The 21,096-nt window shown below is 39.0% G+C and overlaps 1 protein-coding gene across 5 annotated transcripts in view; it reads right to left on the bottom strand.

Moving 5' to 3' along the window:
* Window positions 1-21,096, bottom strand: part of lama2 (laminin, alpha 2) — a 299,175-nt gene that overhangs the window by 102,751 nt on the left and 175,328 nt on the right. For 3 of the 5 annotated variants that reach the window (XM_049478821.1, XM_049478822.1, XM_049478823.1), the window contains exons 19-24: window positions 10,024-10,235; window positions 8,963-9,069; window positions 7,490-7,753; window positions 2,516-2,690; window positions 1,980-2,116; window positions 282-518 (exon numbers count right to left, since the gene is read on the bottom strand). In XM_049478821.1, the coding sequence (XP_049334778.1) occupies window positions 282-518; window positions 1,980-2,116; window positions 2,516-2,690; window positions 7,490-7,753; window positions 8,963-9,069; window positions 10,024-10,235 (1,132 nt within the window). The remainder of the gene's footprint in view (window positions 1-281; window positions 519-1,979; window positions 2,117-2,515; window positions 2,691-7,489; window positions 7,754-8,962; window positions 9,070-10,023; window positions 10,236-21,096) is intronic. The other 2 variants (XM_049478825.1, XM_049478828.1) reach the window with 1 other exon arrangement.

Genomic DNA, 21,096 nt, shown 5'->3' with positions numbered 1-21,096 from the left:
GTCAAATAAAACTCTAGTTTTCAAGCCATTTTTAATTTTTGACGTTTTCTTTAAAATTTGATTTTTAAATCTCGTCTCGTTCTCGTGAACCCAGTATCGTGTCTCGTCTCGTCTCGTGATAATAGTGTCTCGTCACACCCCTAGTAGTTAACCCCCTTTTCCTGATTAATGTTGTTCATACCATTTCTGAGTTTTTTATAAATAGGCTGGTGACTAAGCGAAACAAATATCATTGAAGGAACTGAATAAAGTGCATGAAATGGAGCACTGTGATTGGTTACCTTGCAGGAGCACTGTCCGGTGCGGTCGGCGCACGCGCACAGACCGCTGTCCGAGTCACACGTGTCCGCGGTGGATCCGGCCAGCGTGCAGTCGCAGGACATGCACTGTGGGAAATTGCGGAAGCCGAGCTTACACTCAGTGCACTTCTCTCCTACAAACCGTTCCTGACACGTACAGCAGCCCGTATTCACGTTACACTGCTGAGAGACCGACCCCAACACGTTACACCCACACGGCTGCAGAGACAAACGACAAGAAACAGAGAGAGAGAGAGAGAGAGAGAGAGAGAGAGAGAGAGAGAGAGGCTCATTAGACAGAATACAATTTCACAAAGCATGCCTGATCACAGGCACAATACGCCTGTGTTATTCACCCTCTTTGTGTTGGGCTGCACGTTGGATAAGGGTCTCCACTGGAAAGTTGGTGTATTATGAGAGAATCACTGCATTGATTAGCTGTATTTTTATGTTCTCTCATGTTATAAATAAAGCTTGTTCAGAACAAATAGGTAATTTATTAGCACAGCTAATATTTTATAATCGCATTTAGATTTTCTGCTGTGGGTTTTCTAGTTTTGAGAAAGCAACAGGGTGTAAGTTAACAAAATATTCAGAAAATAATACAGAGAAAAATCTATAAAAATACAACCTTGTAAAAAAATAACTTAAAAATTATTAAATTAATAATTTAATATAATTAAATGGACACTTTTGAGAGGAGTTCTGCTTGTAGACTAGGAAGTTCAAGAGTTCATTTACCGATGTAAATTTTTAGTACTAGAGCTATTTTAACCCCAAAACTAATGTAGAGTAAATTTAACAGTATAGGCAGTGTGGAGTAGTGTTGATTTTTGACTATACAGAGAGCTAAATTTACTTAGATTTAGTTTTAAAAAGGTAACACTGCTTTAAATGTGATTTTGGACACTTGTCTGGTGATACATTTAACACTGTCAGTGTTTATTTAACAATGTAATATTTCTGTGTAGTGCAAAACACTACAACATTGATACAACTTCAAAACATCTCAACAACAGTAGTTTATAATGTCCCAGAAACAAATGAATGTTATATAAGTGGGGGTGCATAGAACAAGCCACACCCCCTCCCTGCCCACTTTACTAGGTAGGGTTCATACACGTTTTAATGAATACATTTACATGGTTTTGTCATGACTTTTCTATGCCTTTTATTTTATCCATTGATAAAATAATACACATATACATTGTAGACCAAACTCCAAAATCCATAACCTTTCCAAAACTTTCTGGGTATTTTTATTTTTTCAAAACTTATCCAGGCCTGGAAAATGCTATTTTCAAATTCCTTGGCTTTTCCAGAAGAGAGAAAAGAGAGAAAGAGAGAGAAAGAAAAAGATATAGGGATAACACTTTAGAATAACTTTCATTAATATACCATTAACTAATGATTAATTTATTGTTATTTTTCACATTTTAAGAAAATGAAAAGTTGCTATCACATTTTTAAATACTTGGCAACATGAACTGCAATTGATAAACATTTGCCTTGTTTAAAGTTCGTATTTACTAGCGATTTTTTAATGTTCAAATTCTGATGAACTGCTGCTTTGTTCACATCTACTGATCATTAGTTAAAATATATATTAATGAAAGTTATTATAAAGTGTTACTGATATAGGGGTAGAAATAGAGAGAGTTGAGGATGGAGGGCTCTTACCTTGCAGCCGGTGGTGATATCATACCCCCAGTGGTTGGGGGCACATCTGTCACATCTCTCCCCGATTGTGTTTGGGGGACAGATACACTGTCCTGTAGTCGAGTCACAGTTATTGCCTACATGAGCGCACTGACAGGCTGAGAGAGAGAGAGAGAGAGAGAGAGAGAAAGAGGGGTGCAGTGTTAGATTAATCACACACTCAGGTGTGTGCACCTGTTAGAAATGTCACTGGCTGCACTTTTACACTGATTCATTACCTCCATCTCTCCGTCATCCATCATTAGGGTTAGGGTAGTGGTGTGTGTGTTTATGTGTGTGTGTGTGTGTTTGCATGCATGCCTGTGAATAATATGTGCAACATGTCTTTGCACTGATGTAACACTGAGCTGCAGCCACAGTTTTTTTTTTTAACACAACATCTGTAACTGTAAAATACACACACCATTTTTCACATCTGTTACAAACACACTCCCTCTCATAATTTGGAATTAGGGACGACCTGATCAGGTTATTGAAAGCTGAAGCATGCTTCTTACGTGTGCATCCTCCCTCTTGGAAGTTGAAGTGTCCGGGGGCACAGCGGTCACACTTCTGTCCGGTCACTCCAGGCTGGCAGCGGCACTGACCGTTCTCACCACAGTCAAACGATTTGGAGCCAAACGAGTTACAGTTGCACGGCACACACCCCCCGGGCAGCATGTGGGCTCCCGGCTAAACAAACAGACACCATAGGGGGCATGGTGAACCTTCATGTGTATTTTAGTCCAGAATGCTAATGTGGTGAACAGTGAACAGTGAATGAGCAATGCAAAATGCAAAATGCTAATGTGGCTAAAAGCTGTTGCACACCAGATGCTGAGCAATGAAACACTGAAATGATATAAAATGCAATAACGAACAATTATTATTATATTGAAGTTGAGGTAAATATTATGAATTTGGTTTTATACACACTTTTAAAAATTATATTTATCTTATAACAACTCATTTCTAAATCCAGGTGGATTCTCCTCATCTGTCATCAGTTATCCTCACTTTATGCATATCAACTGGCGTTCATTGTCTACTGTGTTCAGCTGCACTACCTCCATTCTCCATTATACACACACTAAAGACTGTACTTTTACACTTTATATTTTAGTGTATTTTTATAAGTATCGTTATATCTTATCCTTCTTTTTTAACTTTTTGTAACTTTCCCCCCGGGGATCAATAAAGTATCTATCTATTTGAAATCTTGCATTGCATGTAAACAATATTATGAATAAATGCGACACAGTTTTGGGTTTAATTAAGTATAATAATAATAATAATAATAATAATAATAAAAAATATATATATATATACAATGGCTCATAATTTTCATAAGGCAGCACATGTGTATGCTATACAATGGCCTTGTAAAGACTGAACAAGCACTTTTTCTAGATGCTAATGTGGCTAACAGTGAATATATACTTTTTTCTAGATGCTAATGTGGCTAACAGTGAATTTATACTTTTTTCTAAATGCTAATGTGGCTAACAGTGAATATGTATTTTTTCTAGATGCTAATGTGGCTAACAGTGAATATATACTTTTTTCTAGATGCTAATGTGGCTAACAGTGAATATATACCTTTTTCTAGATGCTAATGTGGCTAACAGTGAATATGTATTGTTTCTAGATGCTAATGTGGCTAACAGTGAATATATACTTTTTTCTAGATGCTAATGTGGCTAACAATGAATATATACTTTTTTCTAGATGCTAATGTGGCTAACAATGAATATATACTTTTTTCTTGATGCTAATGTTGCTAATAGTGAATAAGCACTTTTTCAGGATGCTAATGGAAAAATATTGAACGACATTTTTCTAAATCCTTATTTGGCAAATAGTGAACAAACTTTTTTTTTAGATGCTAATCTGGGAAATAGTGAACGGGCACTTTTTTTTAGATGCTTACCTGGTTAACACTGAATAAGATTTTTTCTAGATATTAATCTGGCAAATAGTGACTACAGACAATTGTCCCATTACAAAAATCAAAAAACATTTCCCATGTCCCCATTGTAAAAGTTGGTATTTCTGATCTGGATGGTGAAGAAGAACATTGTTTCATCCTGTAATATTGAATAGTTTCACTGCAAAACGAAGCATTATTTCTTCAAACCATTATAAACCAATGCCAGTGCTTCACACCATCAAGAAAAAGATAAAACAGTGCCAGCCAATACCACAACACACGGGTAATCACCAGCAAACCAATACAACCAGAATTACAAATAAAGTCAGATTAAAATCATGCTGTTATCAACCCAGAGCCACACCACACGCAGTTCAGTACAATCCACTGACAGTTCATTCATCTGAGTGACACTTTCTGTCCAATCAAATCTTTATGCAGGTCTGCAGTTATTATAAACAATAATCACATTATAACCTAACTGTTACTGTTTACACCAAATGTGACTCTCTCTTTTCTCTCTCTCTCTCTCTCTTTATCTCTCTCTGTCGCTCACATCTGATTGACAGTAACCCCTCTGCTGAGAGCAGGTGCACTCTTCGGGCCGCAGCCAATCAGAACACCTCCCTGCCTCAGCCCGTTAGCGTCGCCCCGGAGACGCCATATGTGTGCCATCTCCCATCGCCCAACGTACACGCTCACACACACACACACGCTCGCACACACACCTGCTCAGTCAGGATGGATGTAGAGTTGGTGGAGCTTCTCATGAATTTTATTAATTTATTCTCAGTTTTTTTTTTAACAACTGACAAATAAAAAGCCCCCTTTATTTGAAAGAGCAGTGTGGTGTCTGAGACTCAGTATATCACTGTTCAAAGAGCAAAGGGAACTAAATAAATAATCTTCAGAAGAAGAAGGAAAAAAACATTATGCTAATTATTCCGTAGACAGAAGCTTTGAGCCTAAATTAGACGAACGGCACTAACATTAAAAACAGCTAATAAATCATTCTTTATATCAGACAGCCGGAGTCAAACTCTAAAATGTCTGATCACACCAGCGCAGCAGGCTTTCAAGATATAAACAGCAACAATACATTTAATTATGTATAAATATATATATACACATTTATAAAATATATAAATATGTACCCACGTGTAATAAAAATATGCCCAGCATACATCGCATATAGTGTAACTGTGAATAATCTCACTACAATAAAATCAATATAGAATCAGTAAAAAATTACAGAGAGTAATTGACCGCTTTTACTCTTGGTTACTTAGAATTCAGTATCTGGATTGTATACTGATAGGATTTTAATTGTATGCACTTACACTTATTAGTCAAATGCATCTCTGTTTACTCAGACTAAAATCATAATACTCTGTTGGACAAAATAAACAAATCTGCACTTTGCGCAGCAATTATTCCTGGAAATTTGGTTGATAAAAAGTTTAATAAACAAAATAAACAAAGAAGTAATCAAAATCCTTACTGGCAGAGTGGGCAAAGACCTAAATCATCTCCATTTGTAGATAATTTGCCTTACTGTAGACTGGTGAATTTCTACAATTGTCTTTTAACCATTTCTGTTTGTAGATCCTATGAAAGCTAATTTCTCACATATGTGTATCCATCTTGTGCTGAGAAAACATAAAAACATTTTTTTATATTTTTAATTAGTAAAAGTACCTGTAGTCCACAGCTCTGAACTAGCAAGAATCCAAGTATGCTTACACTTGACTAGATGTGAATGTGGCTAACAGTAAATGAGCACTTTTTCTAGATGCTAACGTGGCCAACAGTAAATGAGTACTTTTTCTAGATGCTAACGTGGCTAACAGTAAATGGGTACTTTTTTTCTAGATGCGAATGTGGCTAACAGTGAATGAGCACTTTTTCTAGATGCTAATGTGGCTAACAGTAAATGGGCACTTTTTCTAGATGCTAACGTGGCTAACAGTAAATGGGTACTTTTTTTCTAGATGCGAATGTGGCTAACAGTGAATGAGCACTTTTTCTAGATGCGAATGTGGCTAACAGTGAATGAGCACTTTTTCTAGATGCTAACGTGGCCAACAGTAAATGAGTACTTTTTCTAGATGCTAACGTGGCCAACAGTAAATGAGTACTTTTTCTAGATGCTAACGTGGCTAACAGTAAATGAGCACTTTTTCTAGATGCTAACGTGGCTAACAGTTAATGAGCACTTTTTCTAGATGCTAACGTGGCTAACAGTAAATGAGCACTTTTTCTAGATGCTAACGTGGCTAACAGTAAATGAGCACTTTTTCTAGATGCTAACGTGGCTAACAGTTAATGAGCACTTTTTCTAGATGCTAACGTGGCTAACAGTAAATGAGTACTTTTTCTAGATGCTGGTTAACGGTTAATGAGAACTTTTTCTCAATGTTAATCTGGCAAATAGTGAACAGGTACTTTTTTCTAGATGACTCTAGTCAGCTTTTATGAGGCAAACTACACAAGGATTTAAACATTTAAAAATATTTTACATTACTTTTTCTACTTGCACTATAAGGTTTTATGGTTATTCTTAATGAACACATCGTATATTTCTTTTGTAAATTGAAATTTTAAAGGATTTACATACTTTTTCTTGCCACTGTAACTTCTTAATGTCTTGGAAACTGACTAGACTATTTGTTCATACCACATATTTACTGATTCGGCTTGGGGTCATTCCATAGACCTAAATTTAAGGGTAACACTTTATAAAAACTTTCATTAATATATCATTAATTAATAATTAATAACAGTCATTTTTCACATTTTAAGAAATTAAAAAGTTGCTATTACATTTGTAAATACTATTGAATGCATTAGCAACATGAACCGCAATTGATAAACCTTTGCCCGGTTTAAAATTCGTATTTACTAGCGATTTATTAATGTTCAAATTCTGATGAGCTAACGATTTGATAACCTTTTTGATATGAAACTCCATGCTGATAAATAAGTGTCATGTGTGATCATTTGTTAATATTCAAATTTTGATGATGATGATCTGCTGATCATTAGTTTAAAAATATATTAATGAAAGTTATAATAAAGTTTCACCAATTAAAAAAGTTCTAAGAAGGTACAAATGTGCTTGGATCCACAAAATCATTAAAAAATATTAGGTTGTATTTTAGTTATTTCAGTTTAATTTTTAGATACTGTTGTATTCCAGTGAGGTTTTATTTTATAACATTTTCTCTTTAAAAATAAAAAGCTGGTTAATATAATATAATTTATTTATTGATTTATTAAAGACACAATGAATGTATCTAGCTGTAGTCAATCATGATCACTAACAGGAAGTAAAAAAAAAACTCTTTACTTCCAGTGGAAGTATCACAAACACAAAAACACACACACAAACCACACAATCCTCTTTAATTCCAGTGGATTGTTTTAATTACATCCTGGAACACAATACACACCTGCATGCAGTTTCCTCACCCACATGCTGGTAAACCATAAACCATGCTTCAATCCGATATTAACACACACACACACACACACACACACACACTTGTAGTGGTGTGTTTACCCGCTTGATGGCGGGGTAGGCCCCCTGACGGCAGCCCACCCTGCGCTCCACTGTCGGTGTGAGGGTGCGTATAGGAACCTGCTGCAGAACCCTGCGGCTCTCTCTGCGCTCCACCCGCTGCACCTGCATATCACACCTGCGGCCCGCAAAGCCTGACCTGCACACACACCTGCCCTCTGCATCACACCGCCCAGACACACTGCCCCGCGGGCTGCACTCACACACACGACACATCTGACTCTCAGAGTCCCACCAGCAGTTCGGCTACACGCACACACACACAAACAAACACACACACACACACACTTACTCGTATACAATTGCTCCAACCTGCTGTTCATGATAATACACGTATTCAACTTATTACAGAAGTGTGAACAAAGAGAGGTTCAAAATAAAGAAAACACAACACTAACACTCACTGGCCATTTTATTGGAAACATTTTGTCATGAGGGACCACTACACTTGTGGTCAACCGAGGACCAAAAAATATAAGACAATATAAGACTAAAGAAGGGAAGAGATGGATAGGATTCATAATATAGTGGCCAGTAACAGGAAGAACAAGACAGGTGTTTCTAATAAAGTGGCCAGAAAGTGGAACAACATTGTTGGTGTTTCTAATAAAGTGGCCATGGAGAGGAAACTACCTGTATTGGTTAGTGAGTGGAAGTACAAGACAGATGTTTCTAATAAAGTGGCCAGTGAGGGGACATAGAAGGTAGGTGTTTCTAATAAAGTGGCCAGTGAGTGGAAGTACAAGGTTGTAGGTGTTTCTAATAAAGTGGCCAGTGAGTGGAAGTACAAGGTTGTAGGTGTTTCTAATAAAGTGGCCAGAGAGTGAAGTACAAGATAGGTGTTTCTAATAAAGTGGCCAGAGAGTGAAGTACAAGATAGGTGTTTCTAATAAAGTGGCCAACGAGGGGAAGTACAAGATAGGTGTTTCTAATAAAGTGGCCAAAGAGTGGAACAACATTTTAGATGCTTCTAATAAAGTGGCCACTGAGAGGAAGCTACCTTTAATGGCCATTGAGTGGAAGTACATGGTGGATGTTTCTAATAAAGTGGCCAGTGAGCGTAAGCGCAAGGTAGGGGTAGGTGTTTCTAATAAAGTGGCCAGTGAAGAAAATTACAAGGCAAGTGTTTATAATAAAGTGACCAGAGAGTAGAACATCATTGTAACTGTTTCTATTAAAGTGGCAAGTGAGTGGAAGAACAATGTAGGTGTTTCTACTAAAGTGGCCACTGAGTAGAAGAACAATGTAGGTGTTTCTATTAAAGTGGCCAGTAAGGGAAAGTACAAGGCAAGTGTTTCTAATAAAGTGGCCAGTGAGGGGGGACTACCTTAATTGGCCAATAAATGGAAGCACAATATAGGTGTTTCTAATAAAGTAGCCAATGAAAGGAAGTACAAGTGGTTTAGCTGTTATAGGGTGAATATATCTGTATGTATGACGTTTGTGTTTACTCACCATACATTCATCACACTGGCGGCCAATCGCATTTTGCCGACACTCACACTGTCCATTTTGCTTATTACACACCTCCGACACTGACCCGTTAATGTTGCATCTACAAGCTACAGAAAAATAGACAGAAAGAGAGAGAGAGAGAGATTTTGATAAGATAATCACATCCATTAACAACAAAATATTAAATATGAGATATTAAATCTTTTAGTTTTCCCCTCCTTCTCTTCTAAAACACAGTGAAAACAGATGTCATTTCTCTAACAAGCCTAACTCCTGAATCCTAAAGTAGGACTATGTGTGTGTGTGTGTGTGTGAGCGAGAGAGAGAGAGAGATGCTAACAGAGCAAGCTGTTGGACTGTAACCTACAGATGGTTGTAACATGTTCAGAGTAAGTTATTGTGGTTTTAAGTAGGACAGAGTGATGATGTTTCCCCGATTAGCATACAGAGTGTGGGCATTAGCATACATTACAGCTTAAAGCTTATTCACACACACACACACACACACACACACACACAGTCCTAAACGTTTCATTTGATTGTACTTCAGTAATAATGTCCAGTTAAAGTGTCTGTAAATAGCCTCTGTGAGTATATGACTGTAGACAACAGTTACTGCCCATAAACCACTGCTGAATGGAGAGAGAGACTGTCAGTACGTAAAGAGAGAGAGAGAGAGAGACTGTCAGTAAATAAACAGAGAGAGAGAGAGAGACTGTCAGTAAGCAAAGAGAGAGAGAGAGAGAGAGAGAGAGAGAGAGAATAAGGAACGATAGGGAGTTGAACCTTATTAGCTTCTTAATTCTGCAATACATTTTGTGGAATCTGACTTAATAATTGGTATATAAAATAATATATGTGTAATACCAGCCATCACCATGTCAGTGCAGGCACTGCACTGTTAAGAATGACCCACCACCCAAATAATAGGAGAAGGTCATAATATTCTGACTGAACTGTGCAAATATAAAGATACAGGAAGAAAGGGACTGAAGGAGAGAGAGAGAGAGAGAGAGAGAGAAAAAGAGAGAAAGGGACAGACAGAGAGACTTCAAACTTACATTGGCAGTCCTTGGCGAAGATGGCGTCTCCATAGTAACCATCCGCGCAGGTGTCGCATACCGGTCCTCCGTATCCTTCGCGGCAGCGCAGACACTCACCTGTTACAGGGTCACAGCTTCGGTCAGCGGAGAGGTCCAGATTATCGTTACACTCACACGGCCTGCAGGACCCCCCCAGCACACTGGGCCGACCGAAATAACCATTATCACACCTACAGAGAGAGAGAGAGAGAGAGAGTCATTCATTTGCATTTTTTATTTTTAACTTTAACTAAGCCAATTAAGCCACACTGTTAGAACTGCTAACAACGCAACTGGAGGAAAATGCTTCAACCCCTGAGAGAGCGAGGCCAATTGTACTCTCTCTGACTCTGGCTGCTGATGGCTAGGTGGCATGATCTGGGATTCAAACTTCCACACACAATCCACAGGTCATACTGTCGGCAGCGCGTTAGGGCACTTCCACACCCATATCTGGTTTGGTTTGGTCTAAATAAGTTTACAAGTTTTTCTGTCCATTTGATTTAACACAAGGAAAAACAAAAGTGCACCAAACGAAAACACATTACAACAGACCATGTGACAGGGTTCTCTGATTATTGGTCAGACACGTCTGAAGCTAGACCAATAAAGTAAATACAGAAAGATGGTCCTGTGTTCTGAACTAGTGCAGATTTCTATGTATTTAACCCAAAGCAATGGGAGAGATGATATTTGTTCATATCTGTAGTAATTATCTGGGCAGTGTGCCAGGTTAAGCTACTGCACATCTGCAGAATTATCACACCAACAGAGAGAGAATGAGAGAGAATGAGAGAGAATGAGAGAGAGAGAGAGAGAGAGAGAGAGACTTTTTTTTACATTTAACAATACTTCATTATAACCAAACCGTGTTGTGTTATAATATATAAAAGTCACTTTTTGGCCATCTCAGCCATTAAAATCATCATTTAAAACAGGACATCATGTCACAAAGTATAGTTAAATAAATAATATGACTTTAAACTATGTTTCCATTGAAATTGAGGTGCAAAGAAAGAGAGAGAGAGAGAGGGACGATAATTTATCTGCATTTAAGCCTGCATTTTTTATTATTGTTTTACCCCAATTTTGTTAAGACAAATAAGCAACCTAAACTCCCCCCCACCCCCCCTATAATTTTACCCTCTCTTATTGGTCAGAAACGTCTCAGGCAATTCCAAAAAAATAAATACATGTGTTCTGGAGTAGTGCATATTACTGTGTATTTAACACATAACAATAGCAGAGATTGTATTTGTTGATAACACTAGTAATTATCTGGGGACCACGTTAAACTACTGTATATCTGCAGAATGTCTCAGAATTATCTCAGACTTTTTGGATGATAGTAGGGTTTGAGGACAGATCATGTTCTCACCAGTTGGTTTGGGACTGGACGAGGCCACCTCTACTCTCTGGTGAGTCTTGGTGAGACTGTTTACGACCGGACTGAAAAGTGCAGGTGTGGAGATTCCCTTGGCCTGCAAAGCCACACCATTGTTTGTCCTTGCTATCGAAACAGCAGGAAAAGTATGCCTTGCGCAGCAAAAGGCATGTACTAATGCTTTTAACTAATCCTGGGTGTGTTTTGGGTGTAGCATTGCCAAGAAATGTACCTGAACACAACTCATTTCGAGATGCACACACCCATTGGTGTGGATATTTTCACAAGCACCTTTGCTATTTAAATGATGCAGGAAGAAGGTGTGAAAATAGAGGGTTTGAGGGGTGTAAGATTGCAATGAGCATCATAACACGCATTGCGCAGGGTGTAAGATAGTAGGGTCTTAGATATAGTATATTTAAACAAAAAAAAAAAGATTAGCTTAAATCAATGGATTTTAAAGTAGCACGGCCAGTGTCGGCCAACTGTGGTAGTGGCGCCAGTGTGGCTTGGTCCTTTTCTGGCATAGAATAAATATGTTGACAAGTATCAGTTTGAAATGTTAAGAAAATCTAAGTATCGGCACACTACTGCTGATTCTCATAAAAACAATTATCAGCTGATATTAATATAATAACAATATTATTGTGCATCTCTAATTCTAAATGCAAGAAAAGTAAATGTTTCTTGATGTGTTGTTAATGTATTTGGAACATGTCTGATTTTAGTTAATTGACTCAATTGTTTTTTTTGAAGGATAAAAACTAATAAAAATGTCCTATTTTCTGGCAGCAGCGGCTTTTCTTATACAAAGGTAACTACTGTTTTATAGTGTACTGTATCTGCAAAGCTGAACTGTATAGAAAGGAAGGATAAAAAGTGTGTGTGTATGTTTGTGTATGTGTGTGTGCATGTGTGTGTTGCGGTGGGAGGTTTCCCAGTAATATTTCAGAGTAAGATTATCTCTCTTTTGTCCGCGAGATCAAATCCATACCCATCTGAGAGGCAGAGCTGTGATTGTGGAGCAGAGCCGCTGTGCTGTTGGATCAATATGACGAGACAAAGCTGAATAAATGGCTTCCCGAGTGAACGGCGGTTAAAGACAGGCGTCCAATAGAAACTCATTTCAGCCTCATTCCTCATTTCATTCCTCACTCAGCGCATCAGCTCAGCGCTGCTCACTCAATCACTCACTCCCACAGGCCCGTCTCTCTCTCTCACTTACTCAGACTTTACTTAATGAGAACAACAGGCCTGCAGCTCCAGTCCATCTGATAGACTGACCTGTACAGCTGTTTATCTGTGCAGTCCAATAAAACTCATTATATATTACAATAATCACAAACAAGCACATACAAAATACACTCTGATTGGTGTGTGTGATCGTAATCATTTCCAGCACTGTACTGGAGACAGGCAAAAATATTCATATCCCTTGAAATTTTTCACATTTTGTCACCTTACAACCACAAACTTGAAAAAAAAGCATAAAAAAGTATTAAAAAAAAATCTGAAAAATGTGACATGCAAAAGTATTCAGTCCCCTTTACTCTAGACCCCCAAATAAAATCCAGTGTAATCAATTGCGTTCTGAAGTCACTTAATCAGTTAATAGAGTTCAACTGTGTGTAATTTAGTCTCAGTATTAATACACCTGTTTTGCTATCATATTCTCAAAGGAACTATACTTAAGACCATTAAAAGTATGTTTAAATTAGGTAAAGAATACTAAAAGTGCATTTTCAATTTAATATACTTTATAATAATGCACATTAAATATACTGTACTTTTAAGCAGTATGTCTTAAATTATATGTTGTGTTTGATAATATATATATATATATAGTGGCATTAAACACTGTGCATTTTAGTGGATTTTTTAGGTGTACATAATATGTGCATCAATACGCAAAGTAGTAAGCTGCTTAAAAAAGACATACTTTAAATCTACTTAAGTTCACAGATGTTGTATAAAAAAGCATGTGTTTAAATATAGTTTAATTACAACTGAAATATACTTAAGTGGGCATAATTTGTGCATTTAGTATGTATTTAAAAAAAACTTTAACTTTTAAAAAATATACTCCCTAGCTCATGGCTCTCTGTGTTGTTCTCCTTAGTCTCTGCTTTAGTCTTTAGTGTTCCCAAGTATCATTTTTAGCTCTGCCCCCTCATTACCTGTCCCCAGCTGTTTTCTGTTTTCTGTTCTGTGTGAATTTATAGCCCCTTTGTTTCTGACATGGTTGTCGGTTCTTGTGCATTTTTGACATCAGGTTGTGTCTGTGTATCCAGTCATATTGTATTGTGTATTGTATCTTTGTTAATAAATAACTCTGATTTGTGTCTGCCTTCTTGTCTCCCTGCTTCACAACCTGATATTTGTGAAGACCTCAGTGGTTTGTTAGAGTGAACAACACTAGCGAACAAACAGCATCATGAAGACCAAGGAACTTACCAGACAGGTCAGAGATTGTGAGAGAGTGGGGGAGAAGTTTAAATCAGGGTAAGGTTATAAAACCATATCCCAAGCTTTGAGCCTCGAAAAGAATACTGTACAATCCGTCATCTGAACATGGAAAAAGTATTCTACAACTGCAAATCGAACAAGACATGGCCACCCACCCAAACCGACAAGAGGCCAAGAGGGCTATGGTCACTCTGGGGGAGCTGCAGAAATCCACAGCTCAGATGGGAAAATTTCTCCACAAGACAACTATAAATCATGCACTCCACAAACTTGGCCTTTAAGGAAGAGTGGCAAGAAGAAAACCATTGTTGAAATAAATATACAAGCCATTTAGGGGACACAGTAAACATGTGGAGGAAGGTGTGCTCCTCTACCTGCGTTCCCCTAACAGCATTCTTAAATGTTCCTCCAACTGCTTTAGCCGATAATTGGTTGTGTGTTCTAGAGTCATTGAGACACATTGAGTAATGGGGTGCGTGTTCTAGAGATGTAGAATAACAATAATTCAGCTTTCTAGAACTTACTAAAGACATTCGAGGACTGCTAGGAAAGTGTTGGCTTGGTTTCTTCAGATGGAGAGGACAAAACACACACACACACACACACACACACACACCTCATTTTGGTTTTGTTCCACTTGAGCAGTTTCTGTTTTTCCAAATCATTGGCCACTTCATTCTTTAAGATTTCTGCTATTTGTGAGTGTGTGTGTGTGTGTGTGTGTGAGAGTGTGAAAGAGAGAGAGAGAGAGAGAGAGAGAGAGAGAAAAAGAGAGAGAGAGAGAGAGAGAGAGATAGAAATAGCTTTTTCTGTACAAACTGTTCGGAACATGAAAACCTTTTCTATGCAGATCTGAGTCTGGAACACACATAGAGTCCCATCAACCCCACCAAGCCCACCAAAATAAAGAGAAACTCCCATAGACTCTCCCTCTCTCTCTCTCTCTCTCTCTCTCTCTCTCTCTCTGTCCTTATCTAGCTCGCCCCGCTTTGGCTGTGTGCTAAATCTCCTCCTCTGAAGTTGCTCGTGTTCTCTCCTGATAAAGAACCGTGGTCCATCAGCTTCTGCAGAACTTATCCCTCTATCTGCATGATGGTAGACGCAGGAGCTGAATGACTTTCAGCTGCAGACTGTGGGAGGAACCCCCTCTCATCCCCCGGCACAACATGGGCAAGCAACAGCGAGCGTGTGGGATAGATAGAAAGGATAGACAGAGATAATATTAAATATTTATATTTTAATACCACATAAATCACCATCATAGTGGACCAGATTCCAGCACATAAACATATTAGTCCTAGTCAGAACATGCCATCACTCTTTTTTTCTGCTGCAGATTTCGACTCAGCTTCTTTGGTCAACCCTGGGGAGGTCTGTTCTGAGAAGATCTGTCCTGGAAAACTGCAGTATGACCTTGGACATCGTGCTGTATCTCAGTTATAGGGTGTTAGCAACCTTCTTTTAGCCTATAGTAGGCCATTTTTGTGGAGAGCAACAATTCTGTTTCTCACATCTTCAGAGGGAGAGAGTTCTTTGCCATGAAGTGCCATGTTCAATATTCAGTGGCCAGAATGAGAGAATTGTACCTAAAACACCAATTTTTAACAGGTCTTCCCCTCATTCACACCTGAGACCTTTAGACCTTTAGACAATTTGGCCATTTTCACTTAAAGGTTTCCTCACTTTTTTGCCAGCGGTTTACACAATAACCGCTGTGTCTTGGGTTATTTGGAGGGCACAGCAAATTTACACTGTTATACAAGCTGTACACTACTTCAGCCCATCCACATAATATAGAACAACCATTCTGAAAAGAGCTAATTTATCATATATAGGTCTTAGAGGTGCAGTGAAAAAAAACTGCTTGCATTCACAGAAATATGTAAAATGTATTTCCAAAAGTTTGTGGACAACTAGTCCTCCAGAAATCAAGGGTTTTGATGAAACTTCATGTTACGCTGCATGAAGAAAGCGCCTTTCTAGACACAAAAGGTTGTGTTACAGTCACACAGTACCCATCACTCCTATCCAGCACTTAATCAATACACAACAGCGAGAAGCAGCAGCCAATCATGCACAGTGTGAACGAATGCAACCTAAAACGAATGTACCAACGGACAACAAGCATCAGGCGCTAAGGCATTGACCCAGGACAGTGACAATCCATATGGAGGTATACAGTCATGCACACACTCACACACAGAGATACTTACACACAAATACACACCAGGGAGACACAGGGCGAACATGGATACTCCACCCAGAGAGGGACTTGAACCCAGGACCCCAGTGCTGTGCGGCAATTGTGCTAATCACTAAACCTATTAATACAGTTATCGGGGGTTTGTCTCTCTTTGCTGCAGTACCAGTTGCTACTCTGCTGGAAAAGCTTTACACTAGATGTTGGAACATTGCTTTGAAGCAAATTTGATTGCACACAGCCCCATGAGTGAGAGCATCATTGAGATCAGATACTGACATTAGACTAGTTATTTAGTTCTTTCACTACAACTCATCCCAAAAATACTAGATAATGCTCTGTTAGCATAGGGGACACAGTTGACCTCCTCTAAAAGTCAATGTTGATGGTTGGTTTTTATACCTGTCTAACCTCATGAGGTAGATTTACACTAGAGATTCTCTGCCCGAACCCAACCCGACCTGAGGCCAAGATTTCCCACCACTTTCCTGAGGCTGGGTCGGGTCGGGCTCCAGAAAATAGTCGGAGACCTAGGCATCTGTTTTTTAATGCTATTTTTTATTTCATATAAAGCTATGGCGTGATAATCACAATATAGGTAAGTAAACAAGGTTATTATCGTTAACAAAAAAGAAGGAAATAACTAAAACTGAATTGAAAAATCATTTTCGTTAACTGAAACTAATTAAAAACGGTAATTAAAAGAAAAAAAAAACAGTAACTAACTGGAACTGTACTGTGTGTTTATAAAAGTAACTAAAACTAACTGAAATTACAGATAGAATACTCTTCGTTTTCGTGTTTGTTCATTTATTTATAAGTGCTGTTTTGACCCCAGCAGTTTTACAGCGGGCGGTGTTTATTTGGGCTAATTTATACCAGTTTGCACATTTTCACATTTTACATTTCCATGAGTGACGACCACTAGGGGACCTGCTCGAGAGACGTTAATAGGCAGAAAGAGCAGCTACTTAGATGACAGTGTCATTATAAGGACTGTACTATATTACAGTATTTGTGTGTGTCTGTGTGTGTGTGTGTGTGTTTGTATATATATCTATGTTGGGGAAATTCCCTTTTTGGAAGGTCAGTTAACAGCCTGGCGCCATAACCCCCGTCATTCTGAACATACACACTCACACACTCAAAGCAGCTGTAAATGGAGAGTGTTTAAAGCGTGCAAGGAGGTTATTCTCGTCTTTCAGGAGTCAGTTCCTGCCCTTTCTGCCCCGGCCAGGTTACCCTGCTACAACCCTACCACACACACACACACACACACACAGAGCCCCGCCCACAATAAGAAAACTGGTCTAGGAAGTCAAGGACGACTCTAACCAGCTGCATCAAATGCACATATCTGTGCTGACAAGTTAGGAGAGCCAAACCAAATGCTCTATTTCAGATTAGCATCTGATACAGTGTGTGTGTGTGTGTGTGTATGTGTGAGAGAGAGAGATAGATGTATCAAGAGCCACGATATCCAGGGTGATGTCAGCATACCACATCCCTTTCAGGCAGCTTCCTCTTGCGTCCAACAGGATTAACTGTGGATGCAAGAGGAAGCTGTCTGAAAGGGATGTTCGGGTGCTAACCCGGATTGTATCCAAAACACATAAAACCACGACTGCCCAAATCACGGCAGAATTCAATGTGCACCTTAACTCTCCTGTATCCACCAGAACTGTCCGTCAGGACAATAAATTATTGTGTCTTAAACCAGGTGTTTCAGTTTAATTGTCCAACCCCTGTACATACTGCATCAATATCACAGTAATACCACTGAAGCTGTACAGAGTGTGTAGAGTGTGTAAGAACAGTGCTGGGTTTAGCTCAAACGTTCGACTGACACACACCTGGAAGGTGACTCTATATGTGTGTGTGTTTGTCACGGTGTGCTTCATGTGTCTTTCAGAGAGTCCCTGGTGTCAGACAACAAACCACAGACCCACATACACAATGATGGATTGGACCAATTGGACCTCTAATGGGCTTCTGTCCCCCTGAACCTCCATCACCTACATACTGCATATATTAATAACTCACATTATATATAGATTATTTATAATAGAGACATAACACATAACTCCTATAGATTATATGCTGTACTTTTCTGGTCTTTTTTTATACATAAGGCACACTGGATTGTACGGTGCATTATGCAACACAGATACAGGGGCGGAGAGACCTGTAAAGCTAAGTCAAGTTAAGTAAACACAACTGTAATTCTAAAAAAAAATTATATTTTAAAGTTAAACGACCACTGGCTGTTATTCTACACAGATTTCTCTCCTAAAAAAATATTTATTTGGGTGAAAAAAAGCGCTTCCGTTTCTTTACAGTAAGCTTCAATTTCTAGTATTTTATCGCGGTTAGCAGCAACGCTAGTAAATGCTGCTTGACAAAGCTACACTGAGGATCCCTTAGTTTTCTGGTAAACCAGAGTGTATCAGCTAGCACTTCATCCCATGTAGCTTGTTTTAACAACCGCGCAGGCTACAGTCTGATATACTCACCTCTGAATAGCAAAAGAGCTAGCGCTTAGCATGGTTAATGGCTAATGTTAATGTTCCTCCTGCCGAAGTGGCAGTATTCTTCGGTTCTTTGGTTCCCGCTGCGTTCCTGGTACTGGAACCTACTTTTGTTGGTAGAAACGTGGCAAACCAGTTCAAAATTAGGTTTGTGAACCAGATTGGTGCCGGTTCCACGTTGGTGTATGTTACGTGCAAGTCTAGCCCTAGGGCATGGATATGTTCTATGTGCTCTCTCTCTCTCTGTTTTTGTATGTTTCTCTGCAGGTTGCAGTCCACCTGACCTTCATGGGAGGAGCCATGGGCTATAAAACCTGCAGTCACCACCAAGATGGCGGCTAGAGCTCACACAGGAAGTGGGGCCTACTGTGTGTGCTTCTGGTTCCCCTGCTACTACCACCACCATTGCCATGTGCTTGATTCTGAGTGTTTGTTCTTGTAGTCCTTCCTTGGGGAATGTCTTTCAGTCCTTTCTTTGATCACTTGTCTAGCAAATCTCTGTTTGAGCCATACAAACTTATACCACTTTGAGGAGTCCAACAGGTAAGGTTAAGGCGCCTTATACATTTCCATCATGTAGTTGCCTTTGTGTATAGATACACTAGGTTAGCATGCGAGTGCCTCTTTTGTACTTATGTTGTTAGTTTAAGTAGTAGTTTTATTTTCTTCTTTTGTTTAGTACAAATAGTTTAGATTAAGTTTATGTTTTGTTTGTTTCTTTCCTTTGGCAACGTCACCGTTGGCTCCTCTTAGGCCTTAAGACTCTTAGGCCATGGTATTGTTAAAGATTGATGTTTGGCAGTTTTAAAATAAATTACTGATTATAAACATCTAATTCTGGTCTGGTCTCCTCACTTCCCTTCTGTTCCCTTTGTTGCAACCATTTTAAAAACGAGCCAACTTGGGTTGTAACAGTGCAAAAGTGCTATCAGAGAACCCTTTGTAGCACCTTTATTTTTAAGCATGCAGTTACACTTCCTTAGAACTCATCACTGTAATGACCAAGTACTTTGGGGTTTGTACGTCAAATTAACCTAGTTAATATCTAAGTCTCAAGGGATCTTGAAAGGTAGTGTTACTTTAGGGTCAGAGTAAAGCAACTGTGATTAACCGCACTTAATTAGACTAATTAATGAGATCAATTAATGAATCCATGTTAATTATTTTATATGTCAGACCAAGTAAAGCTATATGTTATGAGTGTATTGTAAAACATCTATATCATATATTATCAGTATATTACTGTAATGTTTGGTTCTCTCTCTTTCTGTTCCCCTGTCCTGTTCTCCAATTCAGCTCCACTCATTTATCACATCCCTCCCTATTGCCCTCTCGCTCCCTCTCTCTTTCCCTCTCTCTCTCTCTCTCTCTCTCTCTCTCTCTCCCTCTCCATCTGTGCGGAGTTAATGACAGGTTAAGAGCAGTGAGAGAAAGTGGGCAGGGCCTGTCTCTGTGCCGCCGCTGGGATGGCACGGGGGGCACGGCCCGGGGCCGGATCCATCTGTCTGCGGAAGGGGGGTCAAGTGTCAGAGAGCTGTATCTGGCAGACGGGCGCTATTTTTCACCACACCTCAGAGGTCTGGTGTGTATACGACCCTCCGCTAAACCTTCTTCATTAAACGCTCTTCAAGTTTTCTTCATTATTATCTTTAAAAATGAACAAAAAAAGTGCAGAATAGTTGCACAACGTTTTTACATGTCCAAACAGCTGCTGCACTGTTGATATTGCATTTCAGGTGGTTTCAATGGTGTTGCTCATTGGTTGCTAGGGTTTCCCTGGTGTTTTTGTATGGTATCTCATGTGGTTGTGATGGTGTTGCTATCAAAGTGCTTGCTATAGGGCTGCAAAATTTGTTGACACAGGATTTCATAGTCGACTTGTCATTAAAGTGTAATAGAGCACACTGTTTGTGTCTCCAAAAATAACTAAACCCATCAGATATGGGACAAGACAACAGCCATACTCACTGTATATCAGATATTATACATTTAAACATATTTTCAGCATTGAAATCCCACGTTTAGTGGCTTTTGCTGTCTTTGGAGTGATAGAGAAAAGCAGAGAGTGAGTTCACCATGAGCTGCAGCTTCACCAGAGACATTCACTGAGGGCAGGGTTGCCAGGCCAGTAAAATATACAGCCCAAAGCCTTTTTTTTTTATAAATCCCTGCCTTCAAAAGCTTAAACTAGCCCAATACATGAGGTTGCCACAAATACAAATTGTGACAGTACATTGTCAGTACAATGACAGTACATTGTCAGTACAATGACAGTACATTGTCATTTTGAACAGTTTGTAATTTAAAAAAAAAAATTGCACCATGTGACCTTCGAATTTACATACGCAATAACATTTTCATTTTGGCCGCAAACCTATTCTGCTATTCTGACTGAGGGTGACTGCTATGGTGTTACTAAGTGCGTGCTAGGTGACTCCCATTGTTTCACACATGGTAATTATGGTGTTACTAGG

Source organism: Astyanax mexicanus, chromosome 1 (genome assembly GCF_023375975.1).
Source record: "Astyanax mexicanus isolate ESR-SI-001 chromosome 1, AstMex3_surface, whole genome shotgun sequence".
In the NCBI taxonomy this organism is placed as follows: domain Eukaryota; kingdom Metazoa; phylum Chordata; class Actinopteri; order Characiformes; family Acestrorhamphidae; genus Astyanax; species Astyanax mexicanus.
This window is presented reverse-complemented; position numbering and strand designations above follow the sequence as displayed.